This window comes from Nestor notabilis, unplaced genomic scaffold (assembly GCF_000696875.1).
Source record: "Nestor notabilis isolate BGI_N333 unplaced genomic scaffold, ASM69687v1 scaffold50, whole genome shotgun sequence".
Classification (NCBI taxonomy): Eukaryota; Metazoa; Chordata; class Aves; order Psittaciformes; family Psittacidae; genus Nestor; species Nestor notabilis.
This window is the reverse complement of record NW_009910434.1, coordinates 6,476-32,308: the sequence shown is the minus strand read 5'-3', so window position 1 is coordinate 32,308 and position 25,833 is coordinate 6,476. Positions and strand designations below refer to the sequence as shown.

The window sequence follows — 25,833 nt, the reverse complement described above, 5'->3', positions numbered from 1 at the left end:
TGTGGCATTTGGCAAATTATCATCATTTCCTCCATGTATAAAACCCAAACAGTTCCAAAACCTCAATCACACACACAGAAGAAATTGTTGGTTGTCTCATAAGATTACAGGAATTAGTTCAACTGTTTGACAGAGCAACACATGTAGTATTCATTTTCCATTTTGTAGGCATAGGAAATCACTGTTCCTTAAGCATCTAATGACATTCCAGGAAATGCTTGAGATAAAAATTCATTATTTTTTTTAAACTGCATGTGCTTCCTACAAGAAATAAATCAGAATAAAGACATTGCCAAATTGAAACAGTAAGAGCAGTGATAATTTATGCTAGCACACAGGGATAAAGCATTTATAAAAGAGCTCCTTCACATTCCAGGTGTGTCGTGAGAAAGAAAAACCCAGCATGTCTCCGTTATGTCAGAGGTACCTGAGAATCAAAGCTAAATCTCTTATGCATTTACCAAGCACCCGTTAGAGAGCTACGCAATTTACATTTCAAATTAGACATTATATTTATGAAATATTCTTGTACTAAAAGTCACAAGATTTTACGGAAAAAAAATCTCATCACATTCTATTAAATGCAGGAACAATGTTACATGTCATAGCTTCTGTAATTAAAACTGTAACACATTTCTTGTAACTACAGGGGCACTACTCTTTAAAAATCCTTACTGGAAAGACAGTTTGCTTTGTTTCTTACTTTTTAAAGAACTGTAATTTAATTTAAAAAGACTGCTCAACCTATCTAGTGCCATGATTCCATGATTAAAATATGTGATATCGTAGAAGAAAAAAAACCCCAAAAACAAAAACAAAAAAAAAACAACCCACAAAAAACCCCCCACCAACCAAAACACTAAACACACTTGTTAAAAACAAAAAACAGCAGGAAGATCCTAACTTTGAGTTTACTCAACATTCATCAATATACCTGGGGTCAGAGACAGACAAGTATTTTCTTAGTACTTACACTACTTATTACCTCCCAAACTAATGAATGGTGGAAGTTAACAGAACTCTCATACATGGCAGACTATGACTATCTTTCACTTTAAAGCCATGAACCTAAGGACAAATATGAACAACAACTGCCCATTATACATTGCTCCAATTCTATCAGTATGACCAATTTCAAAAAGACAGTACTAGAATATTCCACTAAAAATACTGTAATTGCCCATCCAAAAGCAAACTGTTTTCCCAGGCTTACTTTGCTGATGCCACAAGTCCTGACTGATTCTAATTTGTAGTTAATGCCTGGTATTATATATTTGGTATGATTTCATTGAAACACATCATTAATTAAAAACAGACATTAACTATTTATTGCAAGTAGGCCTGAACATCACTTCTTGGAAAAAAAGTTGAAGTTAACATTCTCTAAATTGCCATAACTTAGAAAAGAAAAATAAATAAAAATCCCCAAACCAAACAACTAAGGAAACTCCACTTAAAACAAACAAACAAACAAACAAACAAACAAAACAACCCTGAAAATTTGACCGAAGCCAAATGCAAATGCAAACTTAGTTCTACATCTTGCATTTTCAACCCCTCTACTCGTAAGGTTTGGAAACTGAAAAGTGACATTTCACAAAATGCCTACATAAATGCAGAAAAATTTTGTTGGTTTGGGGTTTGGAGGGGGGTTCTGTGGTTGATTTTTGTTTGTTTGCTTGTTAGGTTGGTGTTTTTTACTTCTTATTTCAGGTGTCCAAAGAAAGATGTACTATCTCATCTTCAAGAGACGCCTCAGATTACTGAAACTTGAAGTGTAATTCAGTATTAAAAACTGGAAGAAGAATTTTGATAAAGGTGCAATATTTTACCAGAAGAGTCCCAAGGTTCATTTTTCCTTCCTTCTCCACTTGCAGATTTTTACATTAAATTGTAGCTCCTGCTAATCAGTCCTTCTAAATGTAGTTAAGTATTTCGTCTTGTGTAGTAGTTGTACCACCAAACCACCAAAATTTCTTTTGGAAGGGTAATTTCTGAGTGTCAAAATATGAAAAAGCATTTTTTTTATGTCATTCTTCTGTATTTGTGTGGAAGGACATTAGAAGTACCCTACATTATTAATAATCTTGCCACATGGAAGATAATACTCTTGGCTGAAAATCCATCCTCCATCAATAATAAGAAAATTAAATCCATCAAAAGCCAAAATTAACTTCTATGTGTGTCTTATAGGCCAGAAGTTGGAAAAAGGCATTGACTCATTTCAAATATTCCTGAATATAATTATTCATAACTTTTCAGAATAAAATAGGACAGAAGCACTGCAGTGGAAGGAAGATAACGGTTTATAAGGAAAATTATCAGGTTTAGAATAAATTTATTAATGCAACTGTGGTTGGGGAGGGGGGGAAGAAAAATCAATGCAGACACCTCTATCTTCCAGATTGTTCAGCAAATTACTGCAGTGCCAACCCACTGACTGAAAACTTTCACACTTAATTTGGTCTCTTTTAGAACTTGGCAGCTATACACATGAAAATGTTCAAATTTAGTTTTTCATGTAAGGTAACTGGGAATAAGAATGGGTTACAGAATCAGTCTGTTTAACACAAACGTGGATTTTGAGAATGCACACCCAAATGTACTGTAATTTCTAATATTTTACCATTCACTAAAATTTTAAACATTCCAAATTGTTAGGTAGCAAAAGATTTTTAAACATCAGCGCCTATTGCCATTACAATTCTTCTCAAAACAGCATAATACAATATATATGTAGTGTTCCAGGACCGTACAAAAATCCTGCCTTAATAATTACAAGAATGCACTTAATAAATTATTTTTCTATCTTCTATTAATATGCAAACAGTTTATACAACATAGAAAGTTAATTTGTACCTACTACAGGTAACATCTATTCAGCTTTTCATTTGAAAGCCTGTAACACTTGATGACCTGCAAACTCATTTACATAACTCATTTGAAAGTATTTTTTAAAAATAATATTGTCCAGCATTTAACAAAATTGTGAGTTAAAGAAAGAAGGAAATCACTTTAACAGCATTTGTTTTCTTGATTCTTGATTTTGTCAAGTAACTTCATGAGCTCTGTTATAAGGCAGGTTGGTTGCTCTGATAGACTGATTCCCTATGGTGATAGACATGTAGTAAATTTGTTCATTTATAAAACTAGATGAAAGCAAGAAAGAGGAAAAGTTTAGAGTTTCAAAAGAACTGAAACTTCTTATTTTTACTACAAATTCAGAATAGGCACTGGAACACGATTCCTTAGGGACTTTTCCAGGAGATTGTCTTTTCGCTGGGCATCATCATTCTATTTTTAAACTAAGGAAGGAAACAAAAAAAAAAAATTATCAGGTCTACATAAATTAAAGATTACCAAAAAAGGAATCTCCATACGTATTTGTCTCAAACTTACTAGTAAAGATAACTAACTCCTGTGTCTTAAACTTAAAGACATTACAAATTACTGTTTCGGTTTTTTAATTTCATTATCATTTATTATTTTTAATTTCATTATCAGATTTAAGCAACATTGGAAAATAAAAATATACTTCTCATCATGTAATTCTGCATGTGTTATTTGAAAACTAAAGCCCTGAAGCATAGGGATAAGACAGTTCCCTAAACTATGTCTATTCTTATGGTCCTAGACAGTATCAATAAACCATGTAATGTTCCTATTAGAGGTTTGCATAACTGCCTCAGAGAGGGGTATTTTGTGACCTCCCCAGCTATTCTAGTCTAGTTTCCCTATCCTTATCACAAGAAACAGTTTTCCCTAATATTTAATGCAATTTAACAGCTTAATTCTTGTCAACCACATACACAAAGACCCCTTTGCATTTTCTAGACCCATAATGATTAAGTCGGGCAATGTCTTCTAAACTTCCTTAAACGTCCCTAAACGTCGATGTTTTTCCATGAACAGAAAATTATATGTCTCTTCTGGTTTATCAATTCATGTCCAATTTTCAATGAACATTGTAATACTCAAGTAAAAAAAAACTACCCTAGATTTCAAAACCATGGACCAAGAACTGCATCAAGGTGAGACTAATGCTTGGCGATGAATAATAATAATTTTGAAGATACCCTTCAAAACTCTTGTCTACCAGTATGGCAAAAGATTAACTGCATGCTCTGTAAATCCTTACCTTTCTCTGCATTGTTTGAAGTTTATTAAACATACCTTTCACCTATGAACAGCAACTATCTCCATCTTGTGAAACACTATGCATAGGAATGAGACTTTCACACTGCTCGTTTTCTTCTGGCACTCTTAAAAGAAACAAAAACACTTAAAAGTTATACAGTAATATTAAATTGGTTGTTACAAAGCCAACATAAGTACTAAGTATGCTAGTTGTTTGAACTGCAACCATTAAAACCATACAAAGACCCTCAACTTCATAAGGTATACTCACGTTGCACGATTTTAACTGCTTGTTCTGGGTATGACAGTTATCACAGAGGCATTAAGGTGAAAAAAGAAAACTGACAGCCACTAGGGAACGTCTTCTAAAATCTGAACAGACTTCACCTCTTCCCATTTTTCGAGCATTACATAGGTTAGTAAGTGGATTGGTAAATACTACTATTAAGAAATTAGTACAGCTGAATACACCTGAATGTCAAATTATATTAAAATAAATACTGTATGAGTAATGTGGCTTAGAAAAGAGTATGACATACTGGAAAGGCTAAAGAAGAGACAGGATTATACTTTGTGACTGCCCTACCTCTGAATTCGATGTTTTCTACAAATAAAGGCAAAAATTCTTCTGATTCCCACCATCACTGGATCCCAGTTGTTGTAGTGACATAAGAGAGTTGCAATGAAAAAGGAAAAAAATACAGGTACTGCCCCTGCAAAAAATAACCAGGAAAACTGCACCTGGAATTAAAACACAAACATCATTCACTCAATAGTCTAAAAAATAAAAAATAAAAAAAATAAAAAAAAAATCACCTACTATATATTTGGGATAATTATTACTCTAAGTTTGAGATGCAGTTTCAGTTCTTTTAAATTGGGAGAGTTATCTGGTACAATTTCTATAGCCACTGCTACTTCTAATAAATGATTAACCTTTCTTCACTGATCTGTGCTTTACAATTGAACATACTGTTTGCACCGTGGTGTGGATGAAGACTGCCATTGCCAGTAGCCTCAATTTGAGGTTTTAGCTGTCTGAATGGTACCAGTCAAAAAGTCCCTTAGACACTTCAAAAATTCTTTCACCTGAAAGATTTGTGCACCTGTTTATTGACTATGAATATACTGTTGCTAAGTGGTAACTGCTGAAATCAATGCACACAGAAAAACTGCTACTGGAAATTTAAAGTAATTGTCTTTTTAAATAAATAATAATTTAAAAAAAAAAAAAAATTCCAAAAAGGTAGGGCACGTTATTTGCCCAATTTAAACTAAATTCTACTTGTAGCTATACTAGTATTTTATCTACTACTACACTCAGAAGTGATCATCTGACACTGTTTAAAACTTAAAATTATAGAAAGGTAGAGGGTGGTGAGGCACTGGCACAGGTTGCCCAGAGAAGCTGTGGCTGGCCCCTCACCCGCAGGGTCCGTCCAAGGCCAGGTTGGATGGAGCTTTGAGCAACATGGTCTCGTGGTAGATGTCCCTGCCCATGCAACACCATGATCCTTAAGGCCCCTTCCAACGCAAACTATTCTGTGATTCTAAATCAAGGATGCAAGAACAAGAACTGGCCTCTCAAACGCCTTTGAGGCCAACAGAGCAATGAACCATGAACATAGCACCCCCTTGTGGGGAAAATCTCCAAAATTGAAGACTGGAGAAAAAGGGTATGGATTTGATACCTTGCACTGATGCTCATTCTTAAAAATCTAATAAACTGCAGTTTTAAGAGCTTTATGTTACTCTTACTGATTTCTAATAGAAATTCATAAACACATAAGGAATATTCCAAAAGGAATATTCAAAAGTTACCAAAGTTACCAAAAGGAATATTCAAGTATTTCTTAAGAACTCGGATGTAATTTCTTAAGATTCTGATTTAAGTCAGACTATTACAGAATAATTAATACCCAGAAAGTTAGTAATTATGCATATTGTAAGAAACAAACATACTCTACTCTGCTCTTGTGAGGTCTCACATGGAGTATTGTGTGCAGTTCTGGTGTCCTCAACATAAAAAGGACATGGAGCTGCTGGAGCAAGTCCAGAGGAGGGCCACAAGGATGATAAGAGGACTGGAGCACCTCCTGTATGAAGACAGTCTCAGAAAGTTGGGGCTGTTCAGCCTGGAGAAGAGAAGACTGCGTGGAGACCTCACAGCAGCCTTCCAGTATCTGAAGGGGGCCTACAAGGATGTTGGGGAGGGACTCTTCCTCAGGGACTGTAGTGGTAGGACAAGGGGTAATGGGTTTAAACTTAAACAGGGGAAGTTTACATTAGATATAAGGAAGAAGTTCTTCACAGTGAGGGTGGTGAGGCACTGGAATAGGTTGCCCAAGGAAGTTGCGAATGCTCCAACCCTGGCGACGTTCAAGGCCAGACTGGACAGAGCCTTGGGCGACAGTTTAGTGTGTGGTGTCCCTGCTCATGGCAGGGGAGTTGGAACTAGGATCTTAAGGTCCTTTCCAACCCTAACTATTCTATGATTCTATGATTCTATGAAATACACTTGTACAAACTACCTTAAATTCTACAGGAATTTGCCTTTAAAGTCACTCATTTGTGCTTTGTCCTGGGTTCAGCTACAGCAGTCATTTTTTCTCCTTCTTAGTAGCTGGTGCGATTTGAAGAGGATTGGACTAGAGGTCTTCTCTTTGGTAATCTGACTTCCATAGGTTCTTGTGAAAATCCCACCCACTAAGCCTGCAGAATAATGGTGAGAGTTTCCAACTAATCCTAGAAAAGTATGTGTCTAAACCCCACAAATATCCAATATCAGTTAGATAAACTATTTCATTTGAAAACACCGTCTGACATCCATGGCTACATATATATATAGTCTACCATTAATCAACCGCTTACAAAGTATTAGCATGAAAAAGAAAGCAAGCTTTACAGGATGACATGTGGTTTCTTGGGTTCAAAAAAGATACAGAACTATGAATTCTTGGAGAACCAACGTTTGAGAAGAAATCAAGGAGAACAGAACAGACTCCATAAGAAAATTATATCTGTAGTCTCTGGAGAAGGAAGAAATAATATATCAGTGTGTAGTTACACTGTGTCCCCTGTAAATCAGCAGTCTCTGCTTTAATTGACAGAACACAATCACAAGTAAGCAAAATTGGTGCTCAAGAAGCTATTTAATCTCTCAAAAAAAAAAAAAAAAAAAAAAAGTATTTTCCATACCTACAAATATACAAGCAGCAACCACAACCTAAAAGCATCAAACAGACAGGAAAGTAGAAACTCGGACAGTAAGTACATCACAGCCACCAGAAGAAGGAATGACAACAGAAATGTGGAATGCATATACGAATCAGAAAAGGAACAAGAGAAGGAACCCCCAACCCCTCCCTGATTACTCTCCTGCAAATGGCAAGATGCAAGAAGCATCAGCTAATGGCCAGCTTCATAAAACCAATCAGGGTCTACATTTGTGCAGAGAAAGAGACTATCTCAAACAGAGATAGAAAAATTAAAAGGAACAGAAGGTAGCAAGTACATGGAACACAAAATCCAGAAGGAACCAAACGGCAGCAAAGAATAGTGGATGAAACGGATCAAGCATGAAGATTCAGATCACGAAAGATGTTGGCAGCACATAAACTGGGACAACACAGGAAGTGGAAGATTTAAAACAAGAAATAAGAAAAGAGGAAATATAAGGTGTACAGAAAGTTAGATTGATAGCTAGCTACATTTGTGGGGCTTTTTTGTTTGCTTATAAATACCAATAATATAAATAAAAATTGGAGGGACTCTAACAGTGACAAACTATAAAAATGAGTTAATGTAACTTGTCCTTGTATTACCAACATCCACTGAAAGTCGTCCAGCAGAGCTTTAGAGATATTTCTGCTAGTTCAAATGCCTCAATATTGCATGAGCACATGAAGAATAAATTAATTTTAAAAGATCCAGACCCTGTGCTTGCTCAGTAAATAGCCTAGACATTAAGTTGCGTACTGAGAATTAGAAAAGCATATTCCACTTTTCAATGTATTCTAGAAGAAAGTTTAGAGTAATCACTTCAGAAGACAAGATCTGTATATACACATACATCTCTAAAAATATACTTGTGTGTGTGCGCAAATACATACATATAAAATATGTATTAATGCACACACGTATATATACACACACAAAAAATTCTCAGGTTTTGCTACCAGCATTAGCTCACACCTAAACCTTATTACACCTCACTAAAGTGGATTTTGGGGAGAAGAAGTCTATGGATCTTTTTTTTCCTTGTTTCCTTAGGGGCTATCATTAGTTATTTACTTTCCTACTTAATTTATATCCCAAGTGTATATTACAGATAAACAGCAACACACGTGCAGCTATCTTACCAACAAACGCTTTATTAGTGTTGGAATCACTGCAAGTATTTGCTGTATTTCCACACTGAATATTCAGCTAATACTAATATAAAATATACTGTATCTCATGTGTTCATTATACAAGTATTTATTCAGGGTCTGACTCTTTATTTTCCAATTTGACTTTCCTATTTTTATTCTTTTATTTTTCAGATTTATTTTCCAAAATCCACACTGACATTAAGTAAATGACCTCAATTTAAGCAGAAAAAAAACTCCAAACAAAACCCCCAACCAATGAACCAAAGGAACCAAGCAAAAACCAAATAAAAAAAACAAAAACAAAAAAGACCCTAATAATTGCATGCTTAAAGTATATGCTAAATAATTATTCACAAGAAATTAAGAATTTTATATTCTTTGCACTGATTAAATATTAAATTCAAGTATTCAAAGTTAGAGTTGAAGTTCATAATTAAATATTCAAAACTGAGAATTCTACCCCACCAGCATGAAAACAAAAGTACCTATACAGCTTGAGAGTATTTTAAACGGACTTCATACCAGTTCTATTCTAAACTCATATTATCAGATTCTTTTCTTTCTTTATATGCAAGGTTTTCCACAGCTTTTATCTCAATACCAGTGAAACTAGACTAACCTGAAGGAGGACAGTTAAATGGAAGCCTATCGTCTGCAAGAATCAAATAAAGTGCAATTAAGCCTTGTAGCTTCTACATTCCTTTGTGGTAAATCTGCAGGTTTTCGGGTTTTGTCACTGATTGAGTATCAGTTTATATCAATTCTGTAATTGTAAAGGTATTAAGTGGTACTGTACTTGCAGTTGTTCAATTCTGAAAAGTGCCTGCTCAAGGTAACATTTGGCCAGGCACTGCTGATGATTCTGGGTACTCTTCATACAAGCTGCACCTTAATCACATATATTTAAGTGTGTAAGTGCGTGTTTGCAAATACAAGATTACTGTAACTTTCAATATCAAGAGATTATTAAAAAGCAATGGAAATAAACTACTGTTCATTGTATATATCATTAAAAATAACACCACTATTTAATTCAAAGAAATTCTGTTAATAATGCTCAGAACTTGGTAAGTACATTACCTTTTGCATGCACATGTCAGCTATTATGGACAGAGGTATGGTAAGGCTTAGCGCAAGTGTGCCTATCAATGATGAGGTAAGAAAGCAGCCCCTAAAAGACAATTAAAAAATATATTAATACAGAGGTCTTATTTAAAAGTTAAAATACAAATAAAGTAATACAAACTGCAGAAGACATTTATTCAAGCCTGTCAGATACTGTTTAATAATCAAAAATTGAGATACCCACATGCCATCATAAATCTGTAAAACTCCTTAGAATTCTTAACTAGACTCTAGATGTCTTCTGGAGTGAGGTTTGATTCCTGCACAAACCTTTTGAGATGATGGAAAATTCACTACTTCACATGTAGTGACTCCACCTAGAAAAATCTCCATTTTGTTTCCATTTTGAAATAGTTTAATACCATCTTACAGCAATTAAATATGTTTTGCCTGTGTCTGGTTAATTAAAAAAAGAAAGGCTACTGATATCTAGAAATCCTACCCAAAAAGAAAAATATTTTTTACAGCATACAAATTTTTAACAAACTGTACTTTTCAAATCTCACTCTAAAATATAACCTTGAAATCATTCTTCAGAGTCTCAGTAAGACTTCTCTGCATTCTTCAGAGTCTCATAGTACCTCCCAAGCAGGAACAAAGTCTTTAGACTTCACTAAACCACTGAACCACACAAAGCCATTATAATTTATTTAAATGACAGAACATCAAAACTACATGTATGACAGAGTAGTACCCAAACAGACACAGAATACCGACCATTTTTTCCAAATTCCTTTGCAAGTCTTATTTAGTTTGCAAATGACTGATTTACTGAAGGTTTTTTTGAATTAAATAAAAAATAAAAAATTCAAAGTACATGTAGGACAGTTCAGAGCACAAATGAGCTCTCAATATCTTTGGTATTGTCATATGAACCTAATGATCTAGAAATACAACAGGATTAGTCTAAGCCATTTGAATACCAAGTGAAGAGCATAACATTCAATACAAAAACTGCAATTCCCATTTTATGTTCAACCAAGTCAAAAGTTACCAAGCATAGCAAGGCTTGTTAGAAAATACTCCTCTATGAGATAGACTACCATATGAAGAAAATAAATACAAAGAGGTATCTACCCAATTCAAATCAGTAATGCCCACTTATTTCAAGTCAGCCTCTTATTTCAAAGCCACCAAAAAATTATTTATTTAATAAGAAAAAGGCAACTCTCATCTTTGGCAAGTACTGAAAACAGTACCAGCTGTGCTTTTGTGTGGAACTGTAATGAGTCCTGCACACAGCTAATTTTAAAGAAAATAAACTCTCGTAGTTGCAACATTTGGTAGAATTCTGGAAATTGTTTTTTTTTACCTTCTCATTCTTTACTCTGATTACTGAAAAAATTAAACAGATGCAGCTTCATTAAAGCGCTATTTTAATTCACCTCACAGAAGTTTGTTAATACCTTTTAAACACAAAGATTTGAACACCCATTTGGAAAACATTTTCTAGACCACAGCTTCATGCATGTATTTCTCTAATTAAACTGGAAGAGTTTAATTAGAGAAATACATGCAAACCAAACCAGTAGGTCCTCCATAAGACTGACTTTCAGCCAACCAAAATTACCAGTTCAGGTATCTAAAATCACTTTGCATGTTCTGTGTCCTTAAAGCAAAGAAAAACGTACGCAGATGAGAAAGGAACAGATCAGAAACAAAGCAATTTAAATACTCCGCATTTTTGTAAACTTCCTTCCCAATATTCTAAATCTCCTTCTATACCATAAGAGAATACCTCTGTATCTCTGTACTGACTACTTCTGAGTTAGAACCATCCTGTCAACCAGCACACCATAAATGAATAAACAGTACAGAATCCAACAAAAACTTATCAGCAGGTTCAGAAGAAAAGAAGAAAAAAAAAAAAGAAAAGAAAATTATTAGTGTCACACCTGCCACCACACTGACGCTGTCACTGGATGGAGTAAACAAATAGGTTAAATGATAATATTTACTTCCAAAGAAAGAAGATCATACTAGTGGCACAGTGGGCAGCTAAAAGGGTGATGTCAGCACAAACTCTGAAATTAGTCCTAGTCCAAAATTCTAGGGAAAAGGAACCAGAAATAAAATAGATCTTTGACTGGATCATCATTCTAAGTAATTACACAAATGGTATGCATACAAAAAGTCTACGCACACCCACGTACTTAACCCTATGCTAGTACCTGATTTTGGGATAAGAGCCAAGTTTGCCAGTTTGGGGGGTTTTAGTTTTTTGGGTTTTGTTTATATGTTATTTTACTTATGTTGAAATTGCACTTAACCTTTTTACTAACTGATAATGAAGTGTAGTCTCATCTTACAGGATAGCATTATCATCACAAAAATATTCCATCAATAAACAAATTAAATTACAAAGGACCATATACTTCAATGCACTTACAACTAAGACTGGTGTAGAAGTTTGCCAATGAACAAAAAATGTCATGATTAAATTTCCTAAACTTTAAACTTATTCTGAAAGCAAAACTAAACAAAACAAACACACACAAAAGAAAAAGTTTTCATGGAACTTTGAAGGAACTCCAGCTAGATCTTTCACTGTAGTACTGTCACACAACTTAGGATCCTAGAACAGATGTCTTCATTTCAGAGTAGCTATCCCATGAGGTTTTCCAGTCTCTCTACCACTGAGTTGAGAGCTCAAACACCAGGGGTTCTCAGGCAAAAGATCACAAACTACCACACCTATTCAAAACTAGCACTAAAACTGATGCTGTTATTTGAGTAACTGTATGGCACTGGAAGCATGTCTCTTCTTGGAAACTCTTCCTCGGTGTTTCCAGAATAAAACAGCACTTGTAGAATTTTCTGCTACACTCCTATTTTAACTTAATGCTGGCCTAGAAGAAACTCAGACTTCCTGAAGACTCTCAAGCTGGGAACCCTGACTTACCAAACACTTCTCTAGTAACACTGCTTCTAATAGCCATGCAAAGATTTAAGTCTGCTACAGCTTTTGAGCAGTTCACCTAGAAGTCTGATGTTCAATCCCCTGTTTATGACCTATCCAGACTCTCATATAATTAAATTACCAAAGAAAAGCTAGGCTAATTTAAGAATTGCCATAACTTCATGATTAATGCATCCTGATGAGATTTCTCACATTATGTATTTGAAGATGTAAACAAATTTGTCAGCTATAGAATACTGGATTCCAACTCATCCAACATGAACAAGGCCTTGGAAACTAAAGAACTGTTCAGATGGAAAATCATATTGTCCCATTACTATTGCAACTCTACCACAAAGTCTTTTTGTCTCAAAACGTTAATTCTAGAATAAGCTGAGCAACACAGTATCTTAATAAATACTACAAGACCACATCACTTGCTTTTAAAAGTTCAGCTGTTGCTCTTAAACAGGACATTATGACATGATGACATCCTCTAACTCAAACTGCATACATGGACAGAAGAAAAAATTAAAAAGGCAGAAAACCCTACCGAGACAATTTGACATCTCAACATCTGAGAACACGGGTAAGACAATTTCTGTGAAACATACAGAAAGCATGTATTACGTACCACAGCCAGAGAAATTCTGACAGAACTGTTCCGATAAGGCCATTAATAACAATGCACATCCATATCAGCTTATTGGGAAACTCAAACGCTTCAAACCCGGTATAGTGAAGCAGGAAAAACCCTGGCCACAGCAGCAACAGATTGAACAGCCCTACAAAACCTGAGTATAAAGACAGTATTAAGTAAATCACAATACATATCCTTAAATATAATTAAAACCTCAGCTAAATTATGTTAACAGTATGCATATACAAAAGCAGCAACAAAGCAAGATTTTAAATCAAAGTAAAGGAATATGAGAAACTGTACCTGAAATTCACAAACAACATCAGGTAGTTGCAGGTTTGGGAAAAGAAAAAAAAAAAAAATCCACTGAGTCAAAGACACTGTCTGCATTCCTACAGGTAGCGTTATCTTTCATTGTTAAGACTTTAAAGAAGAAACAATTCACACAACCAGTCTCTGAAGTACTCATAATGACAGGAACAATAGGCTTTTTCCACCTCCTTGGCTTTTCTGAGCTCCTTTACCACTCCTATACAGTTCAGTGCCTGAAAGCAAACAATTTAATCAAACACTGAATTAAAACTTTCAATAGGGTTATTCTTAGTCTTACCAAAGAACATTGGTATGTCAAGTTTATCTTCTCTATCTACTTTCCTTTTGATCATTACTATGTACACAGCATACAGCATTGCTCCTACAAGAGACCAAAGGGAACCTGTAAAGATGAAAAAACGAGTCACTTCAGACACGCCAAACACATTATGCCTGCTAGGATCAACTCTCCTAAACATACACCTATTATAAAACTGTCAGAGGTAAGTAATTTATTACAGAAAACATTGTATATGAAAAGCATGGAAAACTGCAGAAAATTCAAAATGTAAGTACTTTCCCAATTAAACTATCTACATAGGGAAGAAAAATCATCAGAAATGTCCAGTTCCAGAAGTTGAAGCTAAAAAGCCAGACTGCCAAATGTTACACGACTAAGAAATATGTAGATTGTTATGTGACCTACTGAGTATTGTTAAAAGATGGTACTTATCACTGCATATTCTAGGATTAAAAAAAACCCCACAAGTAAATACCTATCGTATCTTTTCCAGCAGATTTCTCAGATCCAGAAAGGTTAACAAGTACCACACCACCAATGCTAGCAAAAGAGAAGGAATGCAAAATGTTACTTAAACCCAAGAAGGTTTTTTTCCTCCAAAGACAAAACAAAACAAATAAACAAACAAACAAACAAAAAAAAGAGAAAAATACAATAATACAGTTCTCTCAGTATTAGTTAATCAAAATCCACTTCTGAAAAAGCCAAAGGGAATTCTGTATTGCTAAGGCCTGATCCTAAGCTAAAACCAAACACACCAACCCCACTTTTAACTTCCTTGACCAATGCACTGGGCATTTAATGAAACAGGCTGACAACACTGAATGTCAAACCTCTTCCTTTTTTCCCCTGCATCTACATAAGAATAAAGACACCACAATTAAACAAGAAATTAAGCCCACATATTTCCAACAGAAACGTGATTAATCAAATTTCCTACAGGAGTATGAGATTCAATATTTGTTCATCATATGAAGTATTTAAACAGATTTAATTCACTTGTTCAATTTATCTGTGAAACAAGGATTTTTTTAAAAAGTGAAGCATTGTCACAGATACCATACGTATAGTAGTTCTCTCACTGTATCAGGGAGGTTTTGACCAAATATTCCAGCCCATTATCTTACCTTAAAATGACAGCTAATAATTTGGACAGGGTAAACCTATCTCCACTGTTACTGGGAAAGACTGCAGCTAAGATTAAAGTGAAAAGCCCTGCAAAAGAAATTAAGAAGAGTTTATACAACCAAGTTTTGCTCCTATTTAGTTCAGGAAACTGCACATTTTACCTTTCTTTTACACATACCTCTTTTGAACTACTTGATCTTAGCATCCCTAAGTTTTATTGGAACTACTATGAAACTAACACCTTGTGATATGAATCCTCAGATGAGCCAATATAGGCTCAAACTTTGAGAAAAGTTAGTCATATTAACAAAATAAACTGCAATAGTCTGAAAAGTCAGTGAAAAAAAAAAAATAACATAATTGTGCTTTTAAAACTTTTTCTAAACAACAAAAGTTACTTCTCAAAACATGGACTGTCACATAACTCAAATACTTTAGAGTTTGTATTACAGCTTTCCATAAAACCTGTAAAGCAAGTGATATACATAGTATTTAGGTGATTTAAGATCCTTAACTCATTTAAAGATCCCTAAACCCAGTTAAACAAACAAATAAACAATAATTAGCAAGACGACTTTACTCTGAATTATATCTATTTTAATAAAAAGACATACCACCTTTCCTTCAAGCCTATTACACTTCCAATACAGGTCTTTAATACACAGTCATAACTGCAGAAATACACACACGAACTTGAAAAATCAAAAAGCCGGGGAATCATGAGGATAGCCTAAAATTTTTAAATGCACATATTCAATGGCTTTAAGCCTTACTATTCACCCAAAACCACAGGTAAATGATTACATAAGTCCACTGCAACCAAAAAGATTTTTAGGTTATAAACAGCCTTATAATGCACATCTGGTGCTGTAATAAAACTTACCAGAGGTTGACGACAGTATATTAACTATAGCAACCTGGGTATCTGACAGAGCTTCTTGGTAAGAGAAATTTGCCAAGAACCACTAGGGAAAAAGAAAATATTATTTTGTGATTATACGGATAGCAACAAGAGAGTTTAAGTTTCTCAGTGCAATGAAATCCTACTTAAAGGAAAAAAAAAATCCAACTATTTATCCAAAAATAAAGTCAGAATGACACTTTTACCTGAAAGAGATTTCTAACTTCTATTAAAGTGGCAGGTACATTAGAAGACAGAAGCAAACTTGGAACTGGCCCAAACCAACCACATTCAGCTACGTGTTTTACAATGAAATAATATATTTAAGAACTTAAAAATAATTAAATAATTGGAATGACATTATAACAACTATTCTATAGTAACTAAAGATTCTTCTAAGGTGTTTTTCAAGTGCTTCAAGATTGTAACTGAACATTTCAGAGATACATGGAACAGTCAGCCTAATGAGGTTTTTTTAGAGTACTTAAAACTGGCACACACCTCCAATCTAAAAAGCAAGTATAGTTTACATTCAATACCTGAAAAATATTTTTTAAGGATTCATGACTCTTAACTCCTCCCTAAACGAATAAATGGCAAGTGTTCAACGATTCTTGATTAAAATCTCATTAATAAGATCTGATACATCTTCAAGGAAGTTACCAGTCTCTAAAGTCTTAGGTGCAAATATTTATACAGTCCAAGAAGAAACAGATATATAGGTAGCAGCATCCACAAATTGCATAAAAAGGATTTGTTATGAACATGAGGAATCTACCCTAGAAATTCTACATGTATATATACACATTTATATGTACACAGATACATACAATTTTAAATCATTTTTAAAAAGCTATTTCATCCATCCAGAATCACTAATAAGTGGATTATTGTTTTCTTGCTGCTGTGTGCACATTCTTTATGTACAACACCATTTTCTGGTCCACAAATAAAATTTACTCATTATTATTATTATTTCAAATGTTTAAAGAACACTACTTCCTGAGGAAAAGCAGTGGTGGGTCCAAATTACATATAACCTATTCAGCAGTATCAGTGAAGCTACTTCTGGGAAAGCTGTAACTGAACTGCTCTATACATTTTTACTGTTTCTCAGAAATCATGCTACCATTACCTCTCTCTCCACCTAGAACTCAGGCATGATGCAGAAACAGCAGCAACTAATGGATTCACAAGTAGATCTCTCAGCCCTCGATGGAGCTAAAGGACAATTATCTTTTCTTCATACTACTGGAGGGCACAAATGCCACAGTGAGCCATGAGATGGTACTTTTTCTGTGGCTGCCCAGAAAGAAGCCACAGTGATATTTTCCCATTTCACACACTCTCACTGCAGCTACTAACAGTGTGCACATAAATCCTAGATATTGCTGTACCAAACATACTCAACAGTGGACAACATGGCACAAAAGCATAATTGACCTTACAGTCAACTACACAATCAGGATCTGTTTTTACTACCCTCCCTTTAAGAAGCTGCACATTCATGTCCAGCATGAGGAAAGTTTTAATGCTTATAGGATATTTATAAAACAAAGCATAAAGAATACAAGTCATCTCAACACTGTTTCACTATTATTATACAAGTTTCAACTGCATCTATACTTAAGTCTTCTGAGAGAATGGAGCACATACCACAAAACAAAAGAAAAAGCTGATTTTTGCTACTTGAGTTGCAGTGAGTTTTCCTACAGTTTTTAATATTGATTCCTGGTCCTTAACCGTTGGATATGACATGCGAGACAACTTTGCTTCCAATGCATGGCTTGATGGGAGTTGTCGAATCTCCATAATATTACTGAATCGTACACGAGGCTTTTTGGGAGCTGAAGAAGAAAAGAGAAGGAAAAAGCCCCAAGCTTGATATTATCATTAAACTTTTCAAGCCAACACAATATGCAAATAAAACTCATGTTCTAATACAGCATTGATTACAACACTTATCAAATAACAGGTTTATATACAAAGAGAAAACACATCATTATTTTTATTTATTAAACTAGTCTTTTGCTGTTTGATAGGCCAGTAATAAGACAAAGCACAATTACAGTTTTCAATCAGCACAGTTGTCTACCCACAAAAACCTCACTGAAAAGCATTATCCCTCCTCCCAGTCAAAAAAATCCATGCAAAGTAACAACAAATTTTTAGGTAGGAATTATTCTGTATTGACAAATATTACATGCAAGATTTTATTTAATTATTTTAATAGTCAAACAGCCAAAAACTGCAGACAAGTATACCTAACTGCAAGGACAGTGTTTCATTCAGAGGATGAGAGTGTCCAACAGACCTCAAAGCTTAGCAGAGATCATAAGGTCACTTGCTCAACTTAAATCCGCCCTCTAACTAATCTTGCAAACCAGGATCACATTTTATCTATAAGGGTATTTTAAGTATCACTATTTAAGTATCATTAAGTGTTTCAATATGAAACAATACCTAATATCCTAAAAAAAATAAAAAAAAAAGAAAAAAAAAAAACCTAAAACCAAACTAAAGGGAAAAGCTACAGCCCAAACCACCCTGAAGTGCATGTTAATACAGCACAGTAGAGCCTAAGAAACTGGTTCTTAACACGTCATCTAGAAATTAACAAAGAGACTTTCCCTTTTGTAAGCAGGGACTCTTTTGCTGAGGATCAGATAATTGGATTCTCTGACAGCCAGCTTATCTATAATTGTCTGGGACAGTTAGGCCTGTTTCAGCGACTATCACACGATAGTGAGGCTTAAATAAAATCAGAATGCACATAGACTGTTAAAATTCTTACTTTGACTGCTTTGCTCCTGCTCTAAAAAGGACAATAGCTTGTTTTTCCAGAGGCTGACTCACTGCTGCTGGTCATACAAGCCCAGAAGGAAAGAACCACAAGTACTGAACCCAGCTGGTCCCTTGAGATAAACATAGGCTGGATCTGTAGTGACCAAGAAAGGTTAACTGAATGATAGGCCTATGTTTTCTCTACCTGAAAGTAAATATATGAGACTGCAATTCAAGCAATAAGAGATTTAAGGAAAAAAAAAAGGAGGGGGGAAAAAAAAAAAAAAAAAAAAAAAGGCAGAGGTGAAGGGAAAAAAACCCAAAACCCAAAGTCCTGCAACATGACAGTATTTATACCAACAAAGAGGAAAGTAATTTTTTCACAAAGAACTAGCATTTCAGCACTCCGAAAGTCTTTACTCACTTTTCTCTGCATCACTATTATTACTGCCATTTTTTTCAGTTGGCAAATCATGAAACTTTACAGGAACATATAAAGGTTCACTCTGAAATGAATCAGTATAAGTAAAAATACAGTTAAGCAGGATATTTAAATTATAAGCAGTAGAATTAATTTAGCGAATTAGAAAACTAAATAAAAGCTTGGTGAACATCATAAGAATGAAATTTAACAAAGTGGTTTTGTACACAGTGGATAGGCTTGCCAAAAATGTTCATACGTAAATTATATTTTATGTTAAACATATTGGTAAAATGTACTCAAAAATAACTGCGTGCTTTTTTGTACATCCTCATGAACAAAAACTCATCTCCAGAAAACAGCTCATTAAAATCATGGACACTTCATCAGATTCTGTCCAAATTATAAATGAGACCCATAAGAATTCACATACAAAAATGAATACATACTCATTTTCCTCCCATAACCCTAAATGCTCATGAACTAAAAGTCAAAATACTTCAGAAATGTAACTCAAATTTTTAAAACTTCTTTAGGAGTCGGAGGACTTGAGCCCAGGTCCCATCATCAGCTTTTGGCAATGGTCCTCTGATTATGGCAAGCTTGGAAAGTTTGTGAGCTCCAAGAGGCATCCCACTCAGAAGGGGATGCTGTTCATAGCCCACTGCAGTCCAGGACAGCTCAAAGAGCCTCACCCAGGACCATTATTTACCAAGTCACAAGATGATTGGCTTTAGTCATTAGTAAATTTCCATCCTGGCCACAACCTGAGTGAGTAATTACTAGAAACTTTTCAAAATTCTAGTGACAATGGTACTGTTCCACTCAGGCTACAATCAAGGGAAGGAATGTTCCAAGGCTGTCAGTGGATGGCTGATTACTCCACCTCTCACTTCCCAGGTTATCAAGGCGACAGGAGGCCCTGGTATGATGAGTGCCTCTGTTCTCACCCACACAAGAGTTAAAGGGATGCTTGACAACCCAACTCATTACACAAAGGCCTGACAGGACTTCCTTATATAGTAGATTAGCCCAGGGGATGTGGGGTGGAGGGATGCACCACCATAGGCACTTAGCAGAAGTTTCAATTGCTTAAAATACTTCTAACAATACAACTTTTAATCTGCTTGTTTAAATAAAATTAATAAACTCTAAAAGTCAAGTAATGAGAAAGATCTGGTAGCTCCATTTTGATTAGGCCCCTTCTTAGGGTCAGATTTTTTGTGAATGTTAAAATTAATGCAAAATTGTCCAAGGTTAATGATGAATCCTGCTTGTAGAGTCAGAATCTTTATGAACCGAGCAAACTAAGGTGACCTTATTCCTAAATATAAAGTTGGAAGGGTGTAAGAGGGAGAGTGAAATGAAGAATAATTCTGAAAAATGTCTCTTCAACTCCCTATTCAGGATAAAATACCCAATAAGTAGTTTTGTCAACATGCAACTGCCTCCACTTACTCTATTACAAAGACGGTTCAAGTTCTGCATTTTGGATACTTCCCAGTTTGGCCTCTGATTTAGGTATGCAAATTAAAGAACAACCTGTGACCCACAGGGGCATATGTCACCTACGGATGACAAAAATCACCACAAAAATGCTATCTGGCAATGCAAGTTGTCAGCAGAATACCAGTACTGACATCTGATTCGGTAAACAGTAATCACTCCACCCACTGGAAGGAATCCACTGCAATTCTTTTTCAAAATGCAATGCAGGATCACACTATACAAGACATTGAACCAACCGATTCATATAGAGGATACTTAACTAACTGATTCCGTTGTAGATTTTGGTCTTGAAAACTGTTTGGCTGTACCACTGGTTCTCCACATTTTGCTTTGGCAGCTACTGAGCTGAATATGTAAACGTTTCCTTAGCATGACATAAATATATATTTCACAAACTACTACAGAAACATTTGAGTGTTTTATTGAGCTGAGAACCTGTATTTCACATAATAAGCAACACTATTATTTGTAACACTTATTAGTAACATGTAAGTTGACAACTGCCTTTGCCAAAAACTATCACATTTAAGACCGCCATATTTTAAAAACAGTACGTCTGTATAATGGTGTCATGTTACGGTACAGCATTGACCTTCACAAATTAAGGCACTTACCAGAGAACTGTTTACAGTGTTATCTGTTGTACAAGCAGCAAAATAACCTTCAGCATCTGCAAACTAATTACAGAACCTTAAATTAATAATATGCCACCAAGGTACAGTTACTAAATAACTGATTTAGTTCAGTCTTAGCGAGACATGCTTCATTGGATTATTGTGCATATGTTGATACCAAGCCTCTTGCTTCTTCACTTTATTAAGGCAAAGTTCCTTTGCATAAAAATCTCTGCTTTAGTTTTAACAAGGCTTAAACTAGGAAGGGGTCAAGTGTTAGTTTTCCTCTTCTTCACATTAACAAGCATTACTACCCTTGTTCCCTGATCTGCAGCTTGCTGTTCTACCATGCTAGTAAGAAAGCCACTAAACAAATCCTCTAATGTGGAAGACAGCATAAAAGTAAGATACGAGTGTTAACTAAGCAATCATTATTGAAATAAAAACCTATAAACGTTAATATTTTTGTACCAGATTAATAAACACAAGATATTTCACAGGCACTTGTAATAATTATACAGTTAAATGTTTAACTAAACTCAGGAGGCCGGTGTGGGGATATAAATAAATAAAATCTTCTAACTACTCCCTACAGTCCTGTCTCTGCCTGTTCTGAACTATGCTGACATCGAAAGTAATGGCTATTTCCTACAAATTAATTTAAAAATTACTTTTTGTAGGATTAGCAAGAAAAAAATGAGATTCCAGTTGTGCTGTCATGAGTGACACACACAAAATGTGACTGATTGAGCACTCTTAGTCATCCTGTCCGGCTCATACAAGTTCATATTATCTCTTTATCTGATAGCACTGCACAAGATTCAGTTGGTCAAGGTAACGACTACAATTCACACTAGGCAACAGCCCCTTATTCTACTCATTTGCTCAGATTAATAAATTTGGTCACTATAATTGTTCTGTACAACTAATCATCCTTTAGTGCTTTCATGGCTCTTATTTGTCATTACTGCCAGTAAAGAATCTGTAAATTCTGCTTATTTCCTGATTATTTTACGAAGATTCTGAACAGCATCATCTAACATGTTCCATACTGTACAGACACTTCACATTAAAGGCGGACTAACAAAAATCATTCAAGATATCAGCCAACTCTAAATATTGTGTATGTTTAACATGATTTTTTGTTTGTTTGTTTGTTTTAACAAAAGGTTTAAGGGGCTTGTTTGGGGCTTTTTTACTCTTAGTGGTGCTTTGCTGTTCTGGGCTGGGGTTTGGGGGTGTTTGGTTGGTTTTGTTTTTATGGGTTGTGGGTTTTTTGGGGGGGGTTTGCTTTGTTTTTTTATAATTTGGCTTAATGTCATTTCACACTTCAATTGAAGTATGTTATGCCTACAACTGTCACTATCAGTGAAGTCTAATATATGCAGAACTGAAGTAAATTCTCCTTTCACAGAAGCTATATATTTATTTTCTATAAAGACATGTGGATTAACAGTGTATTCTTGGATGACATTTTCTGTTATTTTAATGTGAGATTAATATCAGGCCAAATGCCTCACTGCTTCCTGAGACCTGCTGTTCAGCATTCTGAAACACTGGCACAGTATATGCGCTCTTCTCAGCGACCTTTAATTTCTTTGGAAAAGAGTATGTATTTCTGTAATATGACAATAATTTTAGACTCTGACACAAATCATGCTTAGTTCTAGAATGAGCAACATAACGCTACTTGTGCATAAATGCTATAAAAATACAATATTAACAACAACAAAAGCATAATTCTACCACTTTTCGTAAATATAACTTCTAAAACCTCAAAACCTCTCATCAAATAGTTCATAGTTCTGCCAGAGACAAAAAAGGTCAGTAATGAAAATCAACTGCGAAGTTCAAATATTGATTCCACTGGTTACAGATGCTGGGGGAATAAAAGGGAACCCACAGCCAACATGAGTTATGAGTGACGAGGCTCATAAGCTCTTTTTTAAAAGAATACCCTCTGCAACTGTCCAAGATAAAATACCAGGCTAGATGAGCCAATGGTCTGGCCCAGTGAAGCATTTCTCACGATTCCTGAAACATTTCATATTGCTTTTTCCTTTCTTTTCTTCTTCACAAGAGTACTATTAGGATTATCATGTCTTCCTGTGCCATGATTCAGTTTATAATTGTTTTTCTGAAAGCACTATTTCACAAATATGTAAACTTTGCTTTTCTCTAGTCTCTATTTTAAGAGGTTTTTGTCCTATACAAACTTCAACAAATATCAAAACATTTACAGAGCTAAAATACTTACAAAAGCTGCATGCCTTCCACGAAATCCACGAGTACACTGTTGCCTCCATGGTTTCCAAACAATAAATCCCAAGAGGTATAGAACAAACATGGATGTTTTTGCAAATGTACTGAAAAAAGGCTTGTTGTACTTTGTAAAAACATACTGTGGAAAGAAAATAATTGCAGTATCCAAAATTAACAATTAGGTGAGAATTCACAAAATGAATGAACAGGTTTTAGTCCAGAACAGTCTGATTCCCAAAATGACAGTGCTGCAAGTATTGGCATGTGTGACCAAAAGACACAAGGGGCCGTACTTATTCTGGGGGTATCACCACTCCTAAGACATCATAAATACCAACAAGAAGGCACTGAGCCATTTTGTAAGATACAATGCCACTGGAGAAAAGCTACTTATTACTTGTATCTAATCAAGCAACATATCGATTGATATGCCACTGAACTCAAATAATACTGAAAATACATTTACATACAAGTATTCTCTAAATGAAAGACCACTTCAATTAGCAATAGCATTGTGAGCACAAATTAGAGAAGATTACTTTGAGTAAGTAGATTTTCAGTATCAATAGTGATGACACCAGATGACTGCAAAAAATTTTTTTATTAATGTAAGCATGTTAAGCACAAACATTTTTATATGCTTAGTTTCAAAACCAATATAGAACGTAAAAACTTAATGACCATTCAGAAACCCAAAGATGACAATTTATTAAAAACTGGTTTTCCATTGCTAAAGCTCCAAGTCCTAAAACTCAACATGAAGTAAATACCAGATTAGTTTCAAGATGGAATATATGAACTAGGTCATGACAAACTTGTCTGCAATCATAGGGTTTAAACTGCATGATCAGAGTCCTTTGGTCCTAGACTTCTACATGTTCTGAACTATAATCTAGCACACCATCTACCCTGCAGTGTTACAGCTCTTTCACTATTTCTTGGGAAGCATATGGGCATTATTTTAATCAATCAGGCAATAAACAAAATGAACTCCCTAATTACAATACACAGTTATGTACGTTGTTTTATTTTAAAATCATCAGTAACTCCTTCTGTCTTTAAAGCAAGGGTCACAGAGTTGAGCTTGTCTGTACCTTTCAGTGAATACAACTTAGTTCACTAACCCAAAGGATATCATGTTCATGGTACTGAAGAAGTAGTTAAACATTACACTAGAAACACTGTCTGTTTGACCATGCTTCTGTTGTATCTTTCTCTTAAGCTGGCTTTTATTTTCCTTTTAAGGCGCATGGAATAATACTTACAGAAGTGAGTTCTGAAGAGGCAACCCATATCACGTCAACAAGAAGAAGAATGACAATTCCTAGAGCCATTCGCCTACGTTGAGTGGATGAACTGCTCTGGGAGCTCATTCGATTCATGATAAAAACCCACACCATTTGTAACCTATTCAAGATTGATAAAGGAATAAAACCCAAAAGATTACAAACAGTGACAAAAAAAATAAAAAAAAAAAAACCCAACAAACCCACCCAAAAAACCTCAAGCCCCCCCAAAAACAGTGGGGGGACTATGTTTCACAGATATGAAATAGACCCACTATGCTAAGGAAACACCTTTGTATTTCTTAAAAAGCAGATCTTTCACAGATCTGGCATGACATTTTCAGAGACATTAGAGGCAATCAGAAAGTAAATCTCATCTTTTCAGGGATTTATCAACTGTTCTACCACTGAAGTAAGTATGTAAAATATACAATACCTTTTTTGTAATTTCTATGCTACGAACTCCACAATATTTGAGACCAGTACATTTTCGTAAACTCAGACACTCTAAGCTGACTAGAAAATAGTTTGATGTATTGTGTCAAATACAATTCTACTAAAGGTAGTCAGAAACATATTTAAAGTTAAGCATTCAATAAACATTTCCAAAGACATAGCAACCCATTTGGGTAAATTATGATCCCTCAAAGAACAAAGTGATTCAAGAAGGAAAAAAGAAAAAAAAAAAAAAACCCACAAAAAAAAAAAAACCACCAAAAATCCCCAAAGAATATCGAGTTATTTTGCTACAGATTACATAACATACCTTTCTATTTATCATCATGAATTCAAAACACTCACTGAGAGAACTCAAGGAACTGAAATCCAATTCATCTTTACAGAGCAGCTCCTGACTCTCCCAGTAAATAAAGGTGATCTGCTTTGCTAATAAAGTTCAGTGAATTTAAATTACACTTTGTTTTTTTCCATGTGTCAACATACACTGTCTTTTCATTATTCACAAGTTATCAAAGAGACAGTATTACAATGTCTTCAGTAAGGAAGCTACATTTCTTTTTTTCCCAGACTAGCCTGTTCTTCAGACTAATGATTTAAATGCCTACACATCCGAGATCACTACACTGTTTCCAGCCTTGACTTATGCCTCTCCTTTGCAATACAGTCTCTACCATGTTCAAAT

General features: G+C 34.9%; 1 protein-coding gene across 1 annotated transcript; it reads right to left on the bottom strand.

Moving 5' to 3' along the window:
* Positions 1-2,808: 2,808 nt before the first annotated feature.
* Positions 2,809-24,806, bottom strand: SLC35F5 (solute carrier family 35, member F5). The gene is made up of 14 exons (XM_010009918.1): positions 24,672-24,806; positions 23,402-23,545; positions 21,145-21,207; positions 19,025-19,106; positions 17,473-17,663; positions 15,799-15,880; positions 14,915-15,002; positions 14,263-14,327; positions 13,785-13,889; positions 13,169-13,328; positions 9,591-9,681; positions 4,724-4,878; positions 4,174-4,262; positions 2,809-3,305 (listed from the first exon to the last, which is right to left on the bottom strand). The coding sequence occupies exons 1-13, from the start codon at positions 24,804-24,806 to the stop codon at positions 4,181-4,183; spliced, it is 1,443 nt and encodes a 480-aa protein (XP_010008220.1). The 3' UTR covers positions 2,809-3,305; positions 4,174-4,180.
* Between the last annotated feature and the right edge of the window lie 1,027 nt (positions 24,807-25,833).